This window comes from Rhineura floridana, chromosome 6, assembly GCF_030035675.1.
Source record: "Rhineura floridana isolate rRhiFlo1 chromosome 6, rRhiFlo1.hap2, whole genome shotgun sequence".
Classification (NCBI taxonomy): Eukaryota; Metazoa; Chordata; class Lepidosauria; order Squamata; family Rhineuridae; genus Rhineura; species Rhineura floridana.
This window is the reverse complement of record NC_084485.1, coordinates 68,874,255-68,892,582: the sequence shown is the minus strand read 5'-3', so window position 1 is coordinate 68,892,582 and position 18,328 is coordinate 68,874,255. Positions and strand designations below refer to the sequence as shown.

Sequence of the window (18,328 nt, the reverse complement as noted above, 5' to 3'; positions counted from 1 at the left end):
AAGACAAACACTTACATCAATCTCCATGTGTCTAAACCGGCAGATACTCCTGAAACATCGCCCCTCCTGCCACAGCACACAGACAGTTTCATTCCCCAGGGCTGCTTCACAGTGACGGAAGGGGCAACTGTCCCCCTATGGAGAAGGAAAGTGGGGGGAACACAAACAAGGTCATCCAACCTGAAAACTGCAAACAAAGCCTCAGAACAACCTATCAATCTGTCACAAAGGGAAGCTTAAATATGGAATTATCCCTAGCAAAACGACAGGAATGATGCAAGGTAGCTTTGGGTTGTGAGGAGGGTCTGTACCCTGCATCCTGAAAGAGAGGTGTTGGACCCAGGACATTTAGCATCAAAAAGGGATAAACATGTTTGGCCTCTACCCCAACACTGTGACCAAATGAAGAGCTTTAGTTTTCCCTAAGCAGACAGTAGCCATTAATTCATTTTCATGGGAGAAAGTCAAAGGTTACACTGAGGGAGACTAGTGGGATGTGGGCTAAACTTGCCTCCTGCCTCCAGTCATACAGTCTGGAATGAGGGGCACATTTTATACCTTTTTAATTGTGTCCCAGATGGCCACCCATTTTCTTTGTCTTGTAGAACACAATGGGAGCCAACAAGAACCAAGCCACCCAACAGCTCTGTCCCAGCTTCTAATTCTTGGTCACTTTATAGAGTTTGACAAAATCCTGGAACTGGCTTTTATATATTCAGATAGATGAAAAGGCAGAATGTTTAGAAAGTGTCAGGGTCCCCACATGAGTAGGAAGCAGAAGAGCAGCCCACCCCAAGAAAGCACCCACAGAAACTTTCAGAAATAACAGATCCAATAAGAAAACACCATCAGTTTATAAGACTTGTTCTGACACCATGTGAATATGTAAGGCAAAAATAATTTGATAAGCAAGACATAAATCAGAAACCTGCCTAATAGAACCAAGGTTTTATTGAATTGCTTTTGCATACATTTCCCATATAAAAAAACAACTTTAAAGGTTTATTACAAATGCATATTCTTCCCCATGTCTACCAAGAAAGTCACTAAAAGTTAACATAAAAGGGGGCGCTGCCTTGGTTGCAGTTTATTGGGTTTATCAGGTTAAATTATACTAGTAACACTGCAAGCATGAATGAAGAAGACTGGGGGAAAGGGGAATACAAACCTTGGTACATGTGGAGTAGAAATAAAAGTAGCAATCATCTCCTTGGTTAGACATACTGGGCTGAATCTTTCCTGCAAGCTTACGGAAAGAGAGAGTGATGTCTGAATACAGGTTTACTTTTCTCTCAGTGATGGCTGATCACAGTTTGGTTTAAAATGGCAAAATCTTCTATAAGCTGGATTTACCGGTATCTTCTTTAAAATATAATCTTGGAAAGAGCAGATGAAGGGAAATAAAAAGAAACCTTCACGTTAGAAATTAGAGGTTTTGCTACTCTCTTTGATTTCAATGCCCCTGAACAAGCTCTGAAGTCCAGCAGGTAGATAAAAACATTCCACATCTATACAGCCTTACTATTACTTGCTCCTAATTTTAAAACACACAAAATAAATCTATTTTCCCTCCAAATTCCTAATGTCTTTACATCATATTAACAAGCACTACAGCAGAGAAAGCCAACATGGTGTCTCCAGATGTTGGACTACAACTTCCATTAGCCCCAGCCAGCAAAGCCAACAGGCAGAGGTAATAGTTGTTGCCCAGCAACATTTGGAGGGCTTTACCCTGGCTTCCCTCGCAGTAAAGCCTTGATCCTGAAATAAACTAAAACTAGCAAAATGAAGTTCCATACTTGGCTACAAGCAGGCAACATAAATTCAATATTCTGGAAAGGTTTTGCTTGATTCCTATATCACCACCATTTCTTTGTGGGTGCTTTAAACAGATGGATGATGTGTGCTGACAAGAAGAGATGCTGTGATTGGGACATGCGCTAAGTTAAATAATCAGAACAACATTTAAATACGCTACTGGAGAAACCTCAGCTACTGGGCAAAAAGTGATGCCAACTAGTCATTTTGATAGCACTTTACATTTTAGCGACTGCTGTGACATTTTTTAAACACATGTTGCATTGTACAATTCACATTCCAAACCTTCACAAATAAATACACTTTTCATTGAGATACCTTGGTAAGTTCAGCATGAAACTCTTCTTCAAAGACTTCCAGTTATTTTTCTCCTGTAGGTCGAATCAACACTCAATCCATGAATTGATAATAATGGGATAGAAAGACTTTTCTTCCTCACATTGCCAAGGAACACATCTCACTCTCATTCAAAATTCAGACAGGGTGAATTACAACTACTGGAGAAAGCAAGTCCATTTGAATGGTCAGGAAGACTGGAGACAGTGAAGGTTAATTGCCTCTTCAAAATAAACAGTTCATTTAAAGATGAACTTGTGTTTCAAACTGGCTGCAAAGAAGATCCATCTTCCACAGCCGGAAAATTTAATTTTTTTTTTTAATTAAAACACAATGTTTCAATTTCTGGTCTTCAAGATCTCTTCACCTATTGAAAAAAAGGAAAAATCTTCCCCGATCTTTATTAACTGCATAGTTAAAAAAATAGTTGTATGTATAAACTTAGATATGTATATACACATATGTGTCCTTGCACACATTTGTGTTTATACATGCAACAACAAGCAGAGTAGTAAAATTGAAAAGAATAAAATTTTGCAACTGAAAGGTTCAAATTTGGGGAACTAAAAATAAAGTCGTTACTTTTCCATACAAATACATTTTCAGGCCAATAGTCTACCATACAAGTGTGAACACAAATAGGTACATGCATACTTGCACATATAGGCATAAGGTGTACACTTGATGTATACAGAATCTTAAGAATTATTTTTTTAGACAAATTGGGTTTCAATTTTATGCAGAAAGTAACTGCATGATGCAGCATTTTAAAAAGCAGCATAAAAATCAAGGAAATTTAATTGTTTGGTTTTCCTGCCAAGATGTTCATTTTCCCCCCAATGACTGATTTTGTTCAGTCCCCCAAACATCAATGCAAAGATACACCATAAGTCACTGCTTTTCAGTGATAAGGTTGAAAAGATGCTGTAGGACCAACATCCTAGCAACCAGTGTCTCTTCAGCTACATAGTGATAAAAAAAAGTTAATTGCAAGAATGTTCTTTCAAATGTCATTTTGAGTATGTATCATTTCTTACAATTGAAGAGTAAAAGGCTGGAACCTTTTATTCACACAAATGCTAGTTTATTTTCTGGGTAATTTCCCCCCCCAACTCTAAAATAGAGATTTTTTTTAAAAAAAAGTTGTCCATGTTGAATTGAATACAAGGGGGATTTATAATATTTTAAAGAAATCAGCAATCTACAATAATTAATTTTCATTATTAGATTCTCTCCCCCATTTTGTTGGACTCAAAGTTGATTTGCTCTCACTAAATCTTAGTGATCAAGCATGATCAATTCTGCAACAAGGCAAAAGATTCTGTCAAATTCACAATACCTCTCTTTTGCATAATTCACTCTTTGCCATATTAATCCTACAGTCACAATTCAATTTTACTAAGTATCAATCAAAATACATTTTTAAAAATTATGGTTTAATAAATTAAAATAAAAAACTTTTTTTTTTTAAAAAAAAGGTTTTACAACTTATGTCTCCAATCTGGAAGAAAAGGGAGTTCGAATACATCTGCCATATGAAGTAAATTTAAGTTAAGGTATTTCCTTTCTGCAACTTTTTTTACAACCCCTCCCCCCCAATACAAAGTACATTTCCGTTCTTACATATGGCATGCGTAGGTTTGGTTCATTCAACTACATACCCCAGTTTAAATATATGTAATAATGCAGCTTGTATATTATCTGGCATGGTTTAAGTAAGTAACTGCACTTCCAACTCTGAGAATATATCATTATTTACTTCACTCAATATTACACTGTGGTAGCATACAGGTGAAAGCCAAGAATTGTTGATCTCTTTCACTACTATATAAGAACCACAACTATTTTTAGAAAGTAGTTAAGAAAATTAGACTAATGATTCCTGCATTCTTCTCCTGCAAAAATAATGGGTGTAGCCCTGGTGTACTCTGATAACTGGAGTAGTACTTGAAACCTATTATATTCTCAAGATGGCACTGACACTCTTGATAAGACTGAACAGTTTTGTGTTCAGATTATACAAAAGCTTTTCAAAAGCCAACTGATGGTTGGCTGACTTTTGAGCATAAATGAAAAAATGCAGTGCTACTTCTAGCAATCTAAACTGAAAGGTTTAAGCACAGGATTAGAAACTTTCAGATTCTAATTCCTCTGTTCCTATGGTGTCACATCATCTTCCTACCACTGACTATCAAGCAGACAGTTAACATGCCTGTCTCACTGAGGATATCGACAGTGTGTGTCTGCAAGATACATTGAAGGTGATAAACCAGTTGGGGTTAATGATGGACAGTAAAGAGCAGCATTTTCATTGGCAATTCAAATTGTTTTGAAGCACGGAACAGAAATTACAGTCACTATTCTGTTGATTACCTCTCCAATTCATTGCATGGTGTAAACACCATACATGCTGAAGGCCTGAACAGATATGAGTATACAAAGACTTCTCAAGATTATCTTAGGAACCTGTTCACTATTGTCAAAATCTCAACTGACCTTATGTTCAGAGATCAAGAGATTTGTTGTGCTGACATTCAGAGAGCAAGGTAAAAGGCAGTTGAGGTAATTTATGATCACTTGAGTCAATGTCTGCCAATTTCTCAGCTTTCCTTGTCAATATATTGGAGGGTTTTTGTTAAACAAGGCCACCTAAAATCTTTTCTTTGAAACATTCTGGTTTTTGCTGTAGCTAAAGGATTCAATAGAGCAATTCCATTTGAAGTAGAGGCAATAAAAGTCCGTGAATAGCCTTATGATTAGGACTTAATAGGAAAAGGACTTAAGAGCTGTAGTTCAGACACTGGCTCAACAAGAATGCATTTATAATTTTTGCACGTTTGTACTTTGAGGCTACAATCTTATATACACTCACCTGGGAGTAAGTCCCACTGAACTCAGTAGGACTTACTTCTGAGTAGGTATGCACAGGATTGTACTGCAAGGGTAGCATAGAAAATGCTATTTCTCAGAGGAAGGATTTTAATGGCCAAGATGTAACACTCAATCCTGAGCACAGTACTCAGACAAGAATAAGTTTCCATCCTAACAAACACACCATCCACTAGGTAAAACCTATAGTGGCAAATTTGATACTAAAATCTTTTTCCACGTTCTGCAAGTTGAGGGATGGACAGCACGACTCAGATATAAAATCTCAAAGATGTCTCTCACACACAAGTGGTTAGAGTCTGGGCTAGGAGAACCCTAGCCAGCCTCCTGGGCTGCTTTTTGCCTATTTTATAAGCCACTGCAGCAGGACTAAGAAGTGGACATTCACTGAGTAGCTATATTTTAAGATGGTTAAGAAGCTGGAATTCCTGCAATATTTGATACATTTTAACTGACTGGCTGACACAGTGACAACTTGCTCTAGCATCTGTTAAAATATCCTCAGGGCTTTTGTGCTCACAGGAACCAGTACATGGTGCATGGATAAGATTGGCACCTCTCACTGCACATGCCCACTTCTTAGAGACTTTATCCAGAAATAATGAAGGGGTGAGGAAATGAGGAAAAGCCACATGCCAGTTATTTAATTCTCACAAAATACTAGCTGCTAAACAATCTTTTGCAATATTCACAATATTGTGTGCTTTCTAAAACTGGAAGCACTATATGGACTGGAATAGGACCTCGTTCCAAAAATACTCAGTAGACCATCATCTTCAGGAAGTCCATGGATGTTGCACATGTGAAAAGCTAAATGAACTTTAGCCCCCTTCTAGCTTTCTCCAGAGCCAAGAAAACCCATCCTTCCACAGCACTGCAGAAAACAGGCAGTGACACTGTAGAAAAATAAGTTATATTGCAACCAATACCCTGGTCCCATTTAGATAAACCTTTGAAAAAGAAAGAAAAGTTGCATGTCTTCAACCACAAATTTGACAGCAGGTTCGTTTCTTTCATCTGCAACCTTCTTTCAATGATGGGTGCTAGACAGTCTTGATAGGAAAAGCACTGGGGCTTATAGGCTCTCTCTTAACATGTAGAGGCAAAGTAAGGGGGCCTTGGACCAGAATATTTAAGTTCAGCAATTCAAGTCACAGGCAGAACTTCACTTGTGTTAAAAGAAATTCCACTGCTATTCCATTTCCTCTCACTGGCATACTCAGAGTTGTTGGTCACACACAGTCCATTAGAAACAGTGCAGAGGCAGCAGGATGTTGTCAAATCCTTCAGTTATCTTCACAGATACTATTTTTTTAAAAAGGATGTTTCAGCTTAATAGGCATTCTGGGGTGAGTATAGAAAAGTTCCATACAGCAGAAGTCTTTTTCCTAATTCTTGGCATATGGATCTGTTGGTCAGTATTATCTTCTCCAAGTAAGTTGTGCTTTCTCCAGACAAGTGAGAAGCTACTATTTATTGGAGAAGCTACAGTTGTGAGATTAATATATTTGGCAAATCTTTTAAAACAGCTCTGATTTTCCTGGGTAGAACTTGCTCATATCCACACTTTTCTTCCTGCTGGAGTTGTTGGAAAACTAGCCCAATGATTCTTCTATCCCATAATTGCCAATATGAATATCTGACAAAGTGAGTTGCTCTGTTTCACAAAAGCTTTTACCATAATATGTTCGCTAGTCTTTAAAATGCCACAAGAACTTGTTGTTTTTGTTACAGTACACTAATACAGATAACTCTGTAGAGCCAGCATATGCGGGATGCATTCCAAGCTGCTGGGTTCTACTGTCCAGGGAGATGAGTGAAACAGGACATAGTCACCATCCCTAAAACAGCTCATTTTGTCTTTTGCTACAACTCAATAAACAGCATGCTTTGCTTGGAGATGGCACTGAAGATGGTCTTTGGATAGAATGTGGCTTGCCACAGCTGAGATAGCTGATGCTTTTTCTTACATACATTGCCGACAGCCCACCAGATGTACTGTGAAATCAACTTAGAATAAATTTAGACAATGGAAGTCTTTGTTCTAGAAACAGGCAAGATATCTTGTTTTACTGTACTGCTCTCTACAAACAAGAAATGGTTAGACCTATAGGTCCCAGGTTTTTTAAATATATATATATATTTAGACAGGACTAGTATTTTGTGGCATGGCTTTCCTTTAGAGAAGCTCGACAATTGTGTTTGCTGCAGGCATGCTAAGATTTCTATCTTTAAGCACCTCTTTACAAAGCACCAGATAGCTGCAATCATGGCACCTGTACACAGATCTGTGTCTATTCATCACACTTTACACATTTGTTTCAGGAATCACTAGTAAATCTGCAGCAAACACAAATGCTATCTAAACTGTGTTGTTGCTCTTACTCCTTAAGCCCTCCGTCCCATTAGTTTTAGGGAGGTGTGCTGTCCCTTTTACCGCCATTTGTGCCAGACTGTGCATTGAGAGGAAACTGTAGAGTCTTAACTATTAAAAGTGCTGCATATTCTCCTATCAGGAAGACTAGGGAAACATACAGACTACATTTGGTATTGAATCTTATTTTGTATCCAATGCACAGAGAACTCAGAAATGTTTATTATAAAGGTTGTTATAGCTAGTTCACTCTAATATAAACACAAAATAAACTTCCTCTTTCCTCAGTTGCAAAAGGTCTGCAGTGTGAAGAATCATCAACTAATTTCCCACTATAAATACTGCCTAGATATTTTGTTACTAAAGGTACTCTGTATCCTCTGCAACCAAAAAGCGCGCATGTCTTCACTAAAATAGTCATCTCTATGCAGTCTAACGTTACCACACAGTGGCAGTTCTGTTTTTCATAGCATTTTAGTATTGCATTCTAAATTATTTACCCTAAGACATTACATTACTAAAACATGCTAGATGCACAGTTCAATCTAACAGTTGAAATCTAACAGTTAACTACAGGATGTATCAATGGCAACAATCTGTTTTGGAAATGAACTTCAAATGTCACCAACTGAATGCCATGACAGTAAGGGGCTGTATTTTTGTACACTAAAGAATGGCAATTTGTTTGGAAAGTATTGCTTTGACACTGTTTCTAAGATTCCTGTAGCACAAGAACTCTAGTCAACTAGAGAGACAACCAGAATTACTGTATCTGCTGGCTTTGCTATTTTCTATGTTCTACTGAATGCAGTGCCAAACAGTTGTATCGTATCAGCGCTGCCAGAAGTGGCAGGTCTGGGCTTTTACTAGTCAGATGGGTTTTTAAAGCATTATTATTGTTACTAATATTATCGTTGATCCTGAAAATCCAGGACCCTGAGATTGACTTTGCCCTAGTTTTCTCATCTTAATCCTATAGCCCTTTCCTAGACGCCCCCAACGATCTGGGGAGTGTGAGGATAAACCGAATTCTTTAAACAAACCTTGAAGAGCAGGAAAAGGATGACAGGGAGGGCAGAGCGGAAGTATGTGCACCAATTATATGAACAGCAAAAGGAAGCAGAAAATGCATCTTTCGGGGGCAGGGCGAATTTGGAAGCAACCACAAATAAAATAAATAAAATTATGATAAGGCAACCTCTTACAGGAAATAGGAATGGTGCGTTAAAAAGAAGAAAAATCGAGAAAGAATAAGAACAGTCGGGGGAGGAAGAGGGCAGGCCTCAGGAGTAAATATTGTTGGGCCTATTAGCTACGGGCCTAAGCAAGCCGCCTCCGCCAGAAGAATCTCGTGAATTTCATACAAGGAGGCCCGTATCCGTCGTTGGGGGAGGGGACCCGGTTCCTTGTTACCCGCGCGAAGGGACTTTACCGAACCCCGAGAAGAAGCCGCTGCCAACGCTGAGGGGATAATCCTCGCGCCACCAAGTTTCTCTTTCTCTCTCTCTCTCTCTCTCTCTCTGGACAGCACAGCCGACAAAACTCGAGGCGTCGACTTCAGCACCACCACTGCCCTCCTCCAAAATGGCGCCTGTCACCGGCCACTGCCAGCCCTGCCCGGAAGCATCATGGCGGAAAGGGGAGTGCGTGTATGGCCATCGAATCATGTGATGATCCTTTGCCATTGTGATTCAAAACGAACCATCACGCGTAGTTTCCTGTCTATAGCGGAAGTTCTTAAGCTACGCGGGTAGAGCGTAAGTCTGCGCGCGTGTGAGGAAAAGTGTGTTTGAGAGAGAGAGAAGGAAGGCGAAACGTTGCTCGTTGCCGTGTTAGTGGTATCGTCTAACTATTTCTAGCCCAGCTCTTAGCCATGGCGTACCGCGGACAAGGGCAGAAAGTGCAGAAAGTGATGGTACAGCCCATCGTATCCTTCCACTGTTTAACGAGAATCAAAACAGGCTAGGCTTAGAGAAGGGCCCAGTAAATGGAAAGGAAGGAGGGAGGGAACAAAGGGAAAATGTTCCGAGGTGGGTCAGTATGCTAGCAGAAAACTTGAAAGGGCGAGGAGTGGGAGCGATAGGCATCTTCGTTGATGTTAACAAATTTTGGTGCAGGAGCGGTGGGAAGAAATTGATTTTTGTCGTGTAGCGGACGGAGTGTTGGGCGGCAGACCTGACTTCAAAACCCTAGTTAATCATTTCCACTCAGCCATAAAGCTCGGTGGGTGACTTTGGGCCAGTTGCACGCTTTCAGCCTGGCTTCTCAACGGCTGTTGTGAGACTAAAATAGGGTGGCTGAAGTCTATGCGTACAGCCTTGAACTCCTTGGAGGAAAGGCAGGATATAAATGTTTACAAATAAATTAAATTGAAGGAGTGAATGTGGCTTTAAGTGGAATGGGAAAGCAGCCATCCACCTGTTGAATCTCACAAATGTTATGAAGCATATTCCAAAACAGATGGAGTGCCCCAGCCAGCCACTTTTGTGGGAGCATGGTTTGTGTGGAGCAGAGGCTTTGGGTGTGTCAGTTGGTTTTTTTTCGCTTGCCTGTCATCTTAGGTTTCCAAGGAAGTTTTAAAATAATACAGGTTTCTGGCACCTAAAAGACTAAAACAAAAATAAATTATGGGATAAGGTTTAGTTTCATAGACCTGATGGTTGTGTTTAGAAGCTGTCTAAAGGCATATTAATATGTGGCTGCTATTGCTTCAGTAAAGTGTCAAAAAGTGGAGATGGTAGTTCTTACGCCAGTGTCAAAATTGGCTTGCTAGATGCTGCCTTATGTATGTGTGTTTTTCCTCAAGTCTCTTGTTGCAGAACCTCATCTTCCGATACCTACAGAATGTAAGTAAACACAACAACATTGGAGTTTTTTAAATCTTTAACAGTGACATTGTAGTGATATTTGGTATTGCATGTGGCTGAAGAACAAATGGCCAGGAGATCTGGGGTTTTAAAAACTGTTCAACAATAATTGTGATACCTGATTTTGCATCATAGAATGGTATCTACATACATCATATTACATGTGCCTGAGGTTAAATTTTAATGGGAAAGTGGCAAGAATGGAATGATTCCAAATTATGGAATGATCTCGATGACGAGGTGCACCTGGCGCCAACACCGTTATCTTTTTGGTGCCCGGTCGAGACTTTCCTCTTCTCCCAGACATTTTAACATGTGTTTTTAAATTGCTTTTAAAAAATGTGTTTTTAAATTTGTATATCTGTCTTTAATGTTTTTAATTGTAAACTGCCCAGAGAGCTTCGGCTTTGGGGCGGTATACAAATGAAATAAATAGATAAGAAAACGTGTCTCACTTTTCTGTTTTTTAAAAAGATGCAAGTCAGCTTACAACTTATTACTAAAGAACAGTTAATAAAAAGAGAAAAACAACCAGCTATGAAAAGAAATGGGGGCAACAGATCAAAACATTACACAAAAAACGGGAACAACGTCAGGGAGCAAAAAACCTCAACAGCTTGACAAGCTGAAAATAAAAAGGTCTTTACAAACTTTCGAAAACCATTGGGAAGGAACAAGATAATTCCACATTTTTTGTGTGGCCACTGAGGAGCCTCTAGTTCTGTATGCCTGCTTGAGTGTTTTGGAATGTTCTGCTCTGAACCACAAGAATATTATTTTTCCTGATTTGTCAGCAGTTACGTAAAACAGTAATGAGTTTGAGCTTTATCATTCAAATGTATTAAGGTAGAGTGAAATTTAACTAGCTGACTTGGGACACAATCCAGCTCGCATTTATGCTGGGCTGAGGGGAGTTGGATGCGGTGGATTTCTAGCTGAGCTGGCTAGGTCCTTCAGCCTGGGTTGGCCGAGACAGGCATAAGTGTAGCCGGTGTAGGTCCAGTAAAAGGGGTATTCCGGGGGCATGTCGGGAGGGGTTGAGGGGGGGGGACTTGGGCCACATCCAACTTGTATTTGAACTGTTCCTGCAGGTCCCAATTCAGGAAAAATAAATACAATAGAAGTCAGTGAGGAGGGCTTATTCCCCAGTAGAGGTAATTGGGGGAGCGGGCTTTTACTTTCTGGTCCCTGTGCGCAGCTCCTTGCTGAGCAGGTGTTCAGCCAACCCAGAGGCTCCTGAACCGCAATTGGATGTGGCAGATCTTTATGTTGGCTTCTCTTGCGCCAGTGCCACTTATGCTGGCTTCCATAGAGTTGGATTGCTCTGCCCGTTAGCTTAGCTTTTTGAGCATGTACACTTTGCCCATGAGTTTGACATAGGCTTTTTGACTGAGGCTTCCGTGCACAACTCAACTGATTCTGACGGTTTCTCGACAGGTTTGTTTACAATATGCTTTAATGTGCTATTATAATAATCATAATCCGTTTTATAAGTCACTGTGCATTTTTACAGAAGGGAAGCTAAAACATTAACAGTGCAATCCTAGCCAAGTCTACTCAAGTAAGTCCTATAAGACCAGAGTTTATCTGCCCAGTTCTTTTAAAACTGATATTTTATTATTGTGCCCAGAAATATTGCAGCATGTATAAAGTTTAACTATATAATTGTTCTAAATCATTTTATAAAATGTCTTGAGAAACTAATTTTGTCCTTAATTAAGCATCAGCTTTTCAGTCAAAATGAGCACAGTACTTCAGTACCTACAAACATTGTTTGTAATCAGAAATCCATACATTTTGGGTGAAAGCCATACATTTTGGGTGGACTTAGTAGCAAACCATGATTTGTGCTCACCACCAACCTGAGCATGCAAAGGGGTAGGGTGTGGAATTTCTACCTACTCCAAAGTTGAGTTTGACATGAGAGCCCCCTGTCCTTTGACTGCCACCAAACACAGAAAAAGATCTATCATATTGTCATTGGACTTTGGAGCAGGTGGAAGCTTGTCCTAAGCTTAGGACAATAATCAGCTAAATAATTAAACAAGTGCAAAGGGACTTCCCCCCTCTTCTTGCCCTATGCCATCCCCATACTTGTTCCAGAGGTTTGGGAGAACCCTCAGAACAGATTTAGAGGGTGTGGGAGAAGGGGAGGGGGAGAATGTTCCATTGCACATGGAGAAATTCCTTGTTTTGGTGGCACACTTGCCTTAGCACTATGTTGAATACAATCCTTAGTATTGCATAAGAGGTATCCTCTCCCAAGTTCTCTGTGATTTGGACAGGTGATCTGTGTATTTGTACACACTTGATTAAAACCATTATGTAAGCACTTCCTTTACTATTTCCTTTGCAGAGGTCTAGGATTCAGGTGTGGTTGTATGAACAGGTGAACATGCGGATAGAAGGCTGTATTATTGTGAGTATTGCAATCACACACACACACACACTTACTCAGAAGAAAAAAAACCCACATCCTAAAATTGTTAATTTGAAAATGGTTCCACTTATTTAATTTTCAAATAGCTTTAGTAGTGTCACCTACTAAGACAAAGAAAGTGGTACAGTAAAAGGCTATGTCTTGGCATGATTCACAGGATTACATAATTGTGCTGCCCCCCCATGCCATAGTGAGAGGGGAGCCAAGCTCACATGAGCTTATGTGATTGCAAGGACTCCTCCAAACCTGAAGATAAAGAGGAGAGAGGATGAATTCTCCCTCCTCAGCTCCAAAATTAAACCCTGGGATTTGACTTGGTTCTGTGTTTGTCATGTTCTATCTCAGAGCCATAAAAAGCCCTGTCTACAGCTCAGAACTGGAGAGGAGGAGGCAGCTTGTGGGCTTGCATCTGTACCTGTTCAGAGCACCCATCAGAGGCAGGACAAGCTGGCACATACTGCCTCTCAGCTTCTAGTGCTGGAAGGGAGAGTCAGAAGTGCATCAGCTTATCTCTGTGTCTGACCTGTGCTCTTACAGAGGCAGAGCAAACCTCTCTTCCCAATCCAGCTCTGAACTGTTTGCGGCTAGGGCTTGTTTTCTGACACCCCCCCCCCAAAAAAAAGAGCTTAAAGATGGAGAGAGCAGATTTTCATGCTGTTGCTTTTGAGATGTAACACCAGCTCAAGGACAAGACCCTACTTGCGAGAGGAGAGTCCAGGTGACATCATTTTTTTGGTTGGGCAGTAAGGCCAGTCAAAATTTTGCTTATGCACATCCATTATGCACATTCACACAGTGCTATCTATAAAATGCCTTTCATGAGTTTAGCTTGGCACCTCATTACATCCCTTCTTTAGGTATAGGTACGCCTTGGTAAAATCCACCTTCTGATAGCATCCAGTTTAAATTACTGAAATACGTTGAATAAGTGGTTGCCTTGGAAAACTTCAGAAATTTCAGTTGCTGCAAAATGTAGCATGCCTTGAAAATATTTAAAAGTCACATGGGGGTTTCTGGGCACTGTTCTGGGAATTGCAAGTTGGGAGAGTGCTGTTTTGCTCAGGTCCTGTTTTTGGGCTTCCCATAGGCAACTTGTTGGCCACTGTGAAAACAGGTTACTGGACTAAATGAGCCATAAACCTGATCCAGTAGGCTCTTCTTATGTTACAAGTTTTGGGTCCCAAGTTGAAAGAAGAGGTTTTGGCATACTTTTGTTGAACAGCAATGCTGTTTGTTTTTGCTGCAGGTATGAATTATACTGTCATGTTGATACTGTGCTATTGCAGTGTTATAATTTGTTTTATTTTTTAATTTGAAAGCACCTTTTACATTAAAGTAAAAGGTAGGGTATAAATACATTGACTGAAATCATCACACAGAATTTAAAATGTGATAAATCTTGTACTTTAACTTCACATTATATAGTTGTATTTTAACTTCACCCATTGTATAGATATTGACATTTCATAAATGATTGGTTTACTTCCATATGAGCCTTCACTTGGTGAAGGTCTTTCTCTAAGTTAGGAAGTTAGGAAGGTTGGCAACTGGGGATAGGTCCTTTTTTGTGATGTTGCCCCAGTTATGAATAACTTTTTCCAGGGCTATTCACTTTGTACCAAGTGCCAGGTTAAAACTATTTTATGAGGCTGGGCTTCTAAATGAACTTTTTGTTGCTGCTTCTGATTTCTGTTGTGGCATATTTTATTGGTTATATATTATTTTTTTTAAAAATCATATTTGTAAAAGTTTTTATATACCAACTATTGCAATCTGGATAAAACAGTAAAATCACCATAATATAAATAAAACACAACTGATAATTCAAAAGGCACCATTAATTCCTGACATTATACAGCAGAAAATTCTTGAGTGCACTGGTGTGTTTTTAACAAATGGTGAGCTTTTATGGCATTTTAATGCTGTCTTCTTGCTTTGGAAATTTGCATGTCAATTTTGGTAAATTGGTTTGTAATTGCTTTTTTTAGGTAAAATAAGAGCAGTTGGAAAGGAAGTTCTGATGAGATGAGGTTAACAAGTTGTCTGAATTCACCACTTTCAGTATTTTCCACCCACCACCTTGTTCTGCTTCACTTAGAACAATGTTAATTCATTGTTAATTCATTTGTTTTGGCTCACACAGGGATTTGATGAATATATGAACCTGGTTCTGGATGATGCTGAGGAGATTCACTCAAAGACAAAATCAAGGAAACAGTTGGGTGAGTGTAGAGGATACCATTCCCTTTTGTCATTAGCAAACAACCAGTTGTAGTTTTCATAATTTCAATGAAAATTTCCATTGAAAAAAATCTCAGCATTGTCCTGTGGGCACCAACTTGAGTTCATAAGATTACTGGCAAAGGAAGACTACTGGATTTCTTGTGCCTTGCAATAAATATGCCACATAAATATAGTTAAAGCTATGCTGTGGGAGATGGTAAAGAAGCTGAATCTAGTCACTCAACGTTCTTCGAACCTTTCTGGCTTATTAATGCTGTGCTAGTAAAATAATAAAATTAGGGCTGGGAATCTTCAAGCAAGCAGAGTTCTGCCTTGCTTGCCCAAAGAAAGGTTGGTGTTTAGTTGTAGAAGCACATATTTTACTGCTTGTGCCATTGCAGCCAAATCCAAACCAAACAATTAGGTTGCTGTTCCACCTTCTAGTGACAAGATACTTTGAATTATTTGAAATACTCCATCCCTATAGAGATCTCTAATTATGTACCCCATGATTCAGAATGGCAGTCCTGAAAAGGAGTATGGTTGTCCTGTCCCAATCTTAGATGGATAGCTTCGCATTCTTTTTTTGCGGGGGGGGGGGGAGTAAAATCGGTTTACTAGCTACTATATGTGGAAGTATAAAGTGTGGCCATCTTTTTGCTGTGTGGGATACTGTACTGCATCCAGTACAGTGATTGTAATCCAGAGGACTGTACATATGCATGCACATACCCATAGTGTTTTTAGCAATTTTGCCCAGGAGCAACCCATAACTGACTTGCTCACGTAAGCCAAACAACAAACTGCAAATGTACAATTGAGAGCTGATGCTGGCCAAAAACTCCACAGAATTTCTTCTTGGGATCTGTTCTCTCATCATGACCATAAGCTGTGGTGGTGAAAGGTAGTCTGAGGACTGGAGCCACATAAATTGTAGTAAAGAAGCCAAGCATAACAGGTGAATCTGACAGTGGATCGTAGCTTTCATGTCACAGATTCAGAAGCGCTGGAAGTCTGAATGTAACAATGGGGTGCCAGTGCCTCTCTGTATGTAATTGGAGGTTACAGCTAGTACAGAATGTTGAGTTCTCTGGATGGGTTTTAGCCACTGGGGCATTACTCTGCTGTGCCAGGACCTGTGCTGGCTTCCTATTGGTTTCCGGCAGATTTCCAAAAGTAATTCAAAGGGCTGGATTTGAGCTACGAAGTGCCTGTCAAAGGGGCACTTTCCTTCTCCTGTGTCCTATTATGATATTTGCAGTTGCTAAATATTAATACTACTATGAAAATGGCCTGGGAATTTTTATTAAAAAGTGATATAAAAATAAAAAAAATAGCATGTCAAGGAAAAGTACTTGTGGCTGTTAATTTATCTGTAAATATTACCTATTTTTTGCATCCTATCCTAGGGTGTTTCTTGAATAGAGTTAGCAAATTAATGCAATAATTGGAGGCCTGGGAGATTTAGGCCATGTAAAAGGGAAAAGAGAGAGGGTTAACCTAAGTTCTCTGTACTTTACCATCCTTGTCAATATTTGTTATCTGTTTAGTATATGACTATAGCACAGATGGATAATGCAAGTAACTGAAAATGGAATTTAAAATGTTAATAGAAGGAGGACACATTGGTAACAGAAAAAGCACACTTTTTTTTTTTACTCACATAGGTCTAATCACGCTCTTTTCCATTGCAGGTCGAATCATGTTAAAAGGGGACAATATTACTCTTCTACAAAGCGTTTCTAACTAGAAATTGCTATTCAGTGTTTTCTGTTTATTATTTTAATCTTTAACCCTATAAAAAAAGGGTATGGTGGTTGAATGCTTTCACTTCCAAATTCTACCTTTGGTGTCTGAAGAGACAGAAGAATAAAGGTTTTTATTCTTAGTTTGTGCTTGCATAATGTCAATAGTTTTTGTACATTGGCATGGAATTGTAGTTCTTTATAAATAAAACTTTTTTTGTTACTACATCTTTCTTCCTTATTCTTAACATCTTATGCAGAAATCTTACAATTTCTGTAATTACAGAAAAAAATGAATTGTTCCACACAAATTACAAGAATACCCTAGCAATAAACTTTTCATTACCAGATGCTGGTTACAAGTACTTACCTGTAATTGGAGGCAGTAAAGAAAAGTGTGAATCCTTTTTAGTTGGAGACTTAAACCATTTTTTTGTATTGAGTTCAGCGGGACTTACTCCCAGGCAAGTGTGTGATTGCAGCCTTAATTTGGTTATTACGGTGGGGTGGTCAAAAATAGATCAGGATCTAGTGGTAAGTCTCTAGCTGATTCTGCAGTAGATCACCAAAGGAAAGTGTGAGCTCAATATGTGAGGTTCTAGTTAAACATGTGAAATCCCCCCCCCCAAAAAACCTGGAAATTGGGGGGGGGGCATTTTTCATGTTTTTTTCTGAAGACTTTTTGTTCTTTCTAAATAATTGGAAAATGTGGGGTTATGATATGTAAAAGTGTATAGAAACTTGTTTAAATCTGGGCAAACCTTCCATTTTTCTAAGTCAATGATAAAAATTATGATAAATGTGAAGAAGCAGAAACTGATAGTGATAGCTCAGAAAATGAGACTGATTATACTTTAGTGTTCATTGAGTCTTGGTTTCCCTTCTCTTTTTCTCAGCTCTTTTTATGGAAATGAGAGCCTTTTATCTGCTTGATACTATGCTGGCTGTTTAATAATTTTTTTAATGCCGTGTTGATGGTTTCTCCTGTAGTTGTGCTTTGCCTGCTCCTTATAAATACAAAATCAAAGACATGCTAGGTTTCTTACTGTTCAGCCGTTTGTAAACTTTTTGTAACAAAAAATTTAGAAAGTAAATTCAATTTGTAATTGTCTGAATAAACTACTTCTATTATATCAAACATGATAATTTAATGGTAAACAAAGTTACGCATGATACATTTTATGTTCCTAAAGTAACAAAATGACCTTTGATCTGTAAAGGGCACTAAAAAAAGTATTGCAAATTGTTCAAAAGTTTTCCAAAATCTTCATTTTTTCAGAACCCCCCCCCCCAAAAGAAAACAAACCACGATTTGTTTTCCATGGCTTCAAAAGTCCTGGAAATTTTGCATCTCTAGTTATAGTTTTTAAAAAAAAAAGTAGATTTGACAATCCTAAAGTCTACTACCCTTTATTAGAGACAAGATAAAGATGTCCACAAGTGTTGCATAAATATTTCCTAATAATTTACATCTTTGCTGTTTACATTCTCTCGATCAATACATGATGTATTGATTCTTTCCTGATATGGAAAGGCATTAAAATTATGGCTAGAAGCTAGGAGTTCTGAGCATAGTGTAGCTATTGCTAGTCGGGCGGTATATAAATTTAATAAATAATAATAATAATAAATAATA

At 38.9% G+C, this 18,328-nt stretch overlaps 2 protein-coding genes across 11 annotated transcripts in view; one reads left to right on the top strand and one right to left on the bottom strand.

Annotated features, from left to right (window-relative positions):
• Window positions 1-9,068, bottom strand: part of ZC3H11A (zinc finger CCCH-type containing 11A) — a 32,354-nt gene extending 23,286 nt beyond the window's left edge. For 2 of the 10 annotated variants that reach the window (XM_061632232.1, XM_061632223.1), the window contains exons 1-3: window positions 2,137-9,068; window positions 1,169-1,376; window positions 16-135 (exon numbers count right to left, since the gene is read on the bottom strand). In XM_061632232.1, the coding sequence (XP_061488216.1) occupies window positions 16-135; window positions 1,169-1,222 (174 nt within the window). In that variant the 5' untranslated portion in view covers window positions 1,223-1,376; window positions 2,137-9,068. The remainder of the gene's footprint in view (window positions 1-15; window positions 136-1,168; window positions 1,377-2,136) is intronic. The other 8 variants (XM_061632227.1, XM_061632230.1, XM_061632224.1 and 5 more) reach the window with 8 other exon arrangements.
• A 50-nt stretch (window positions 9,069-9,118) lies between these two features.
• Window positions 9,119-16,918, top strand: SNRPE (small nuclear ribonucleoprotein polypeptide E). The gene is made up of 5 exons (XM_061632234.1): window positions 9,119-9,344; window positions 10,237-10,263; window positions 12,641-12,703; window positions 14,868-14,946; window positions 16,642-16,918. The coding sequence occupies exons 1-5, from the start codon at window positions 9,291-9,293 to the stop codon at window positions 16,695-16,697; spliced, it is 279 nt and encodes a 92-aa protein (XP_061488218.1). The 5' UTR covers window positions 9,119-9,290; the 3' UTR covers window positions 16,698-16,918.
• The last annotated feature ends 1,410 nt before the right edge of the window (window positions 16,919-18,328 follow it).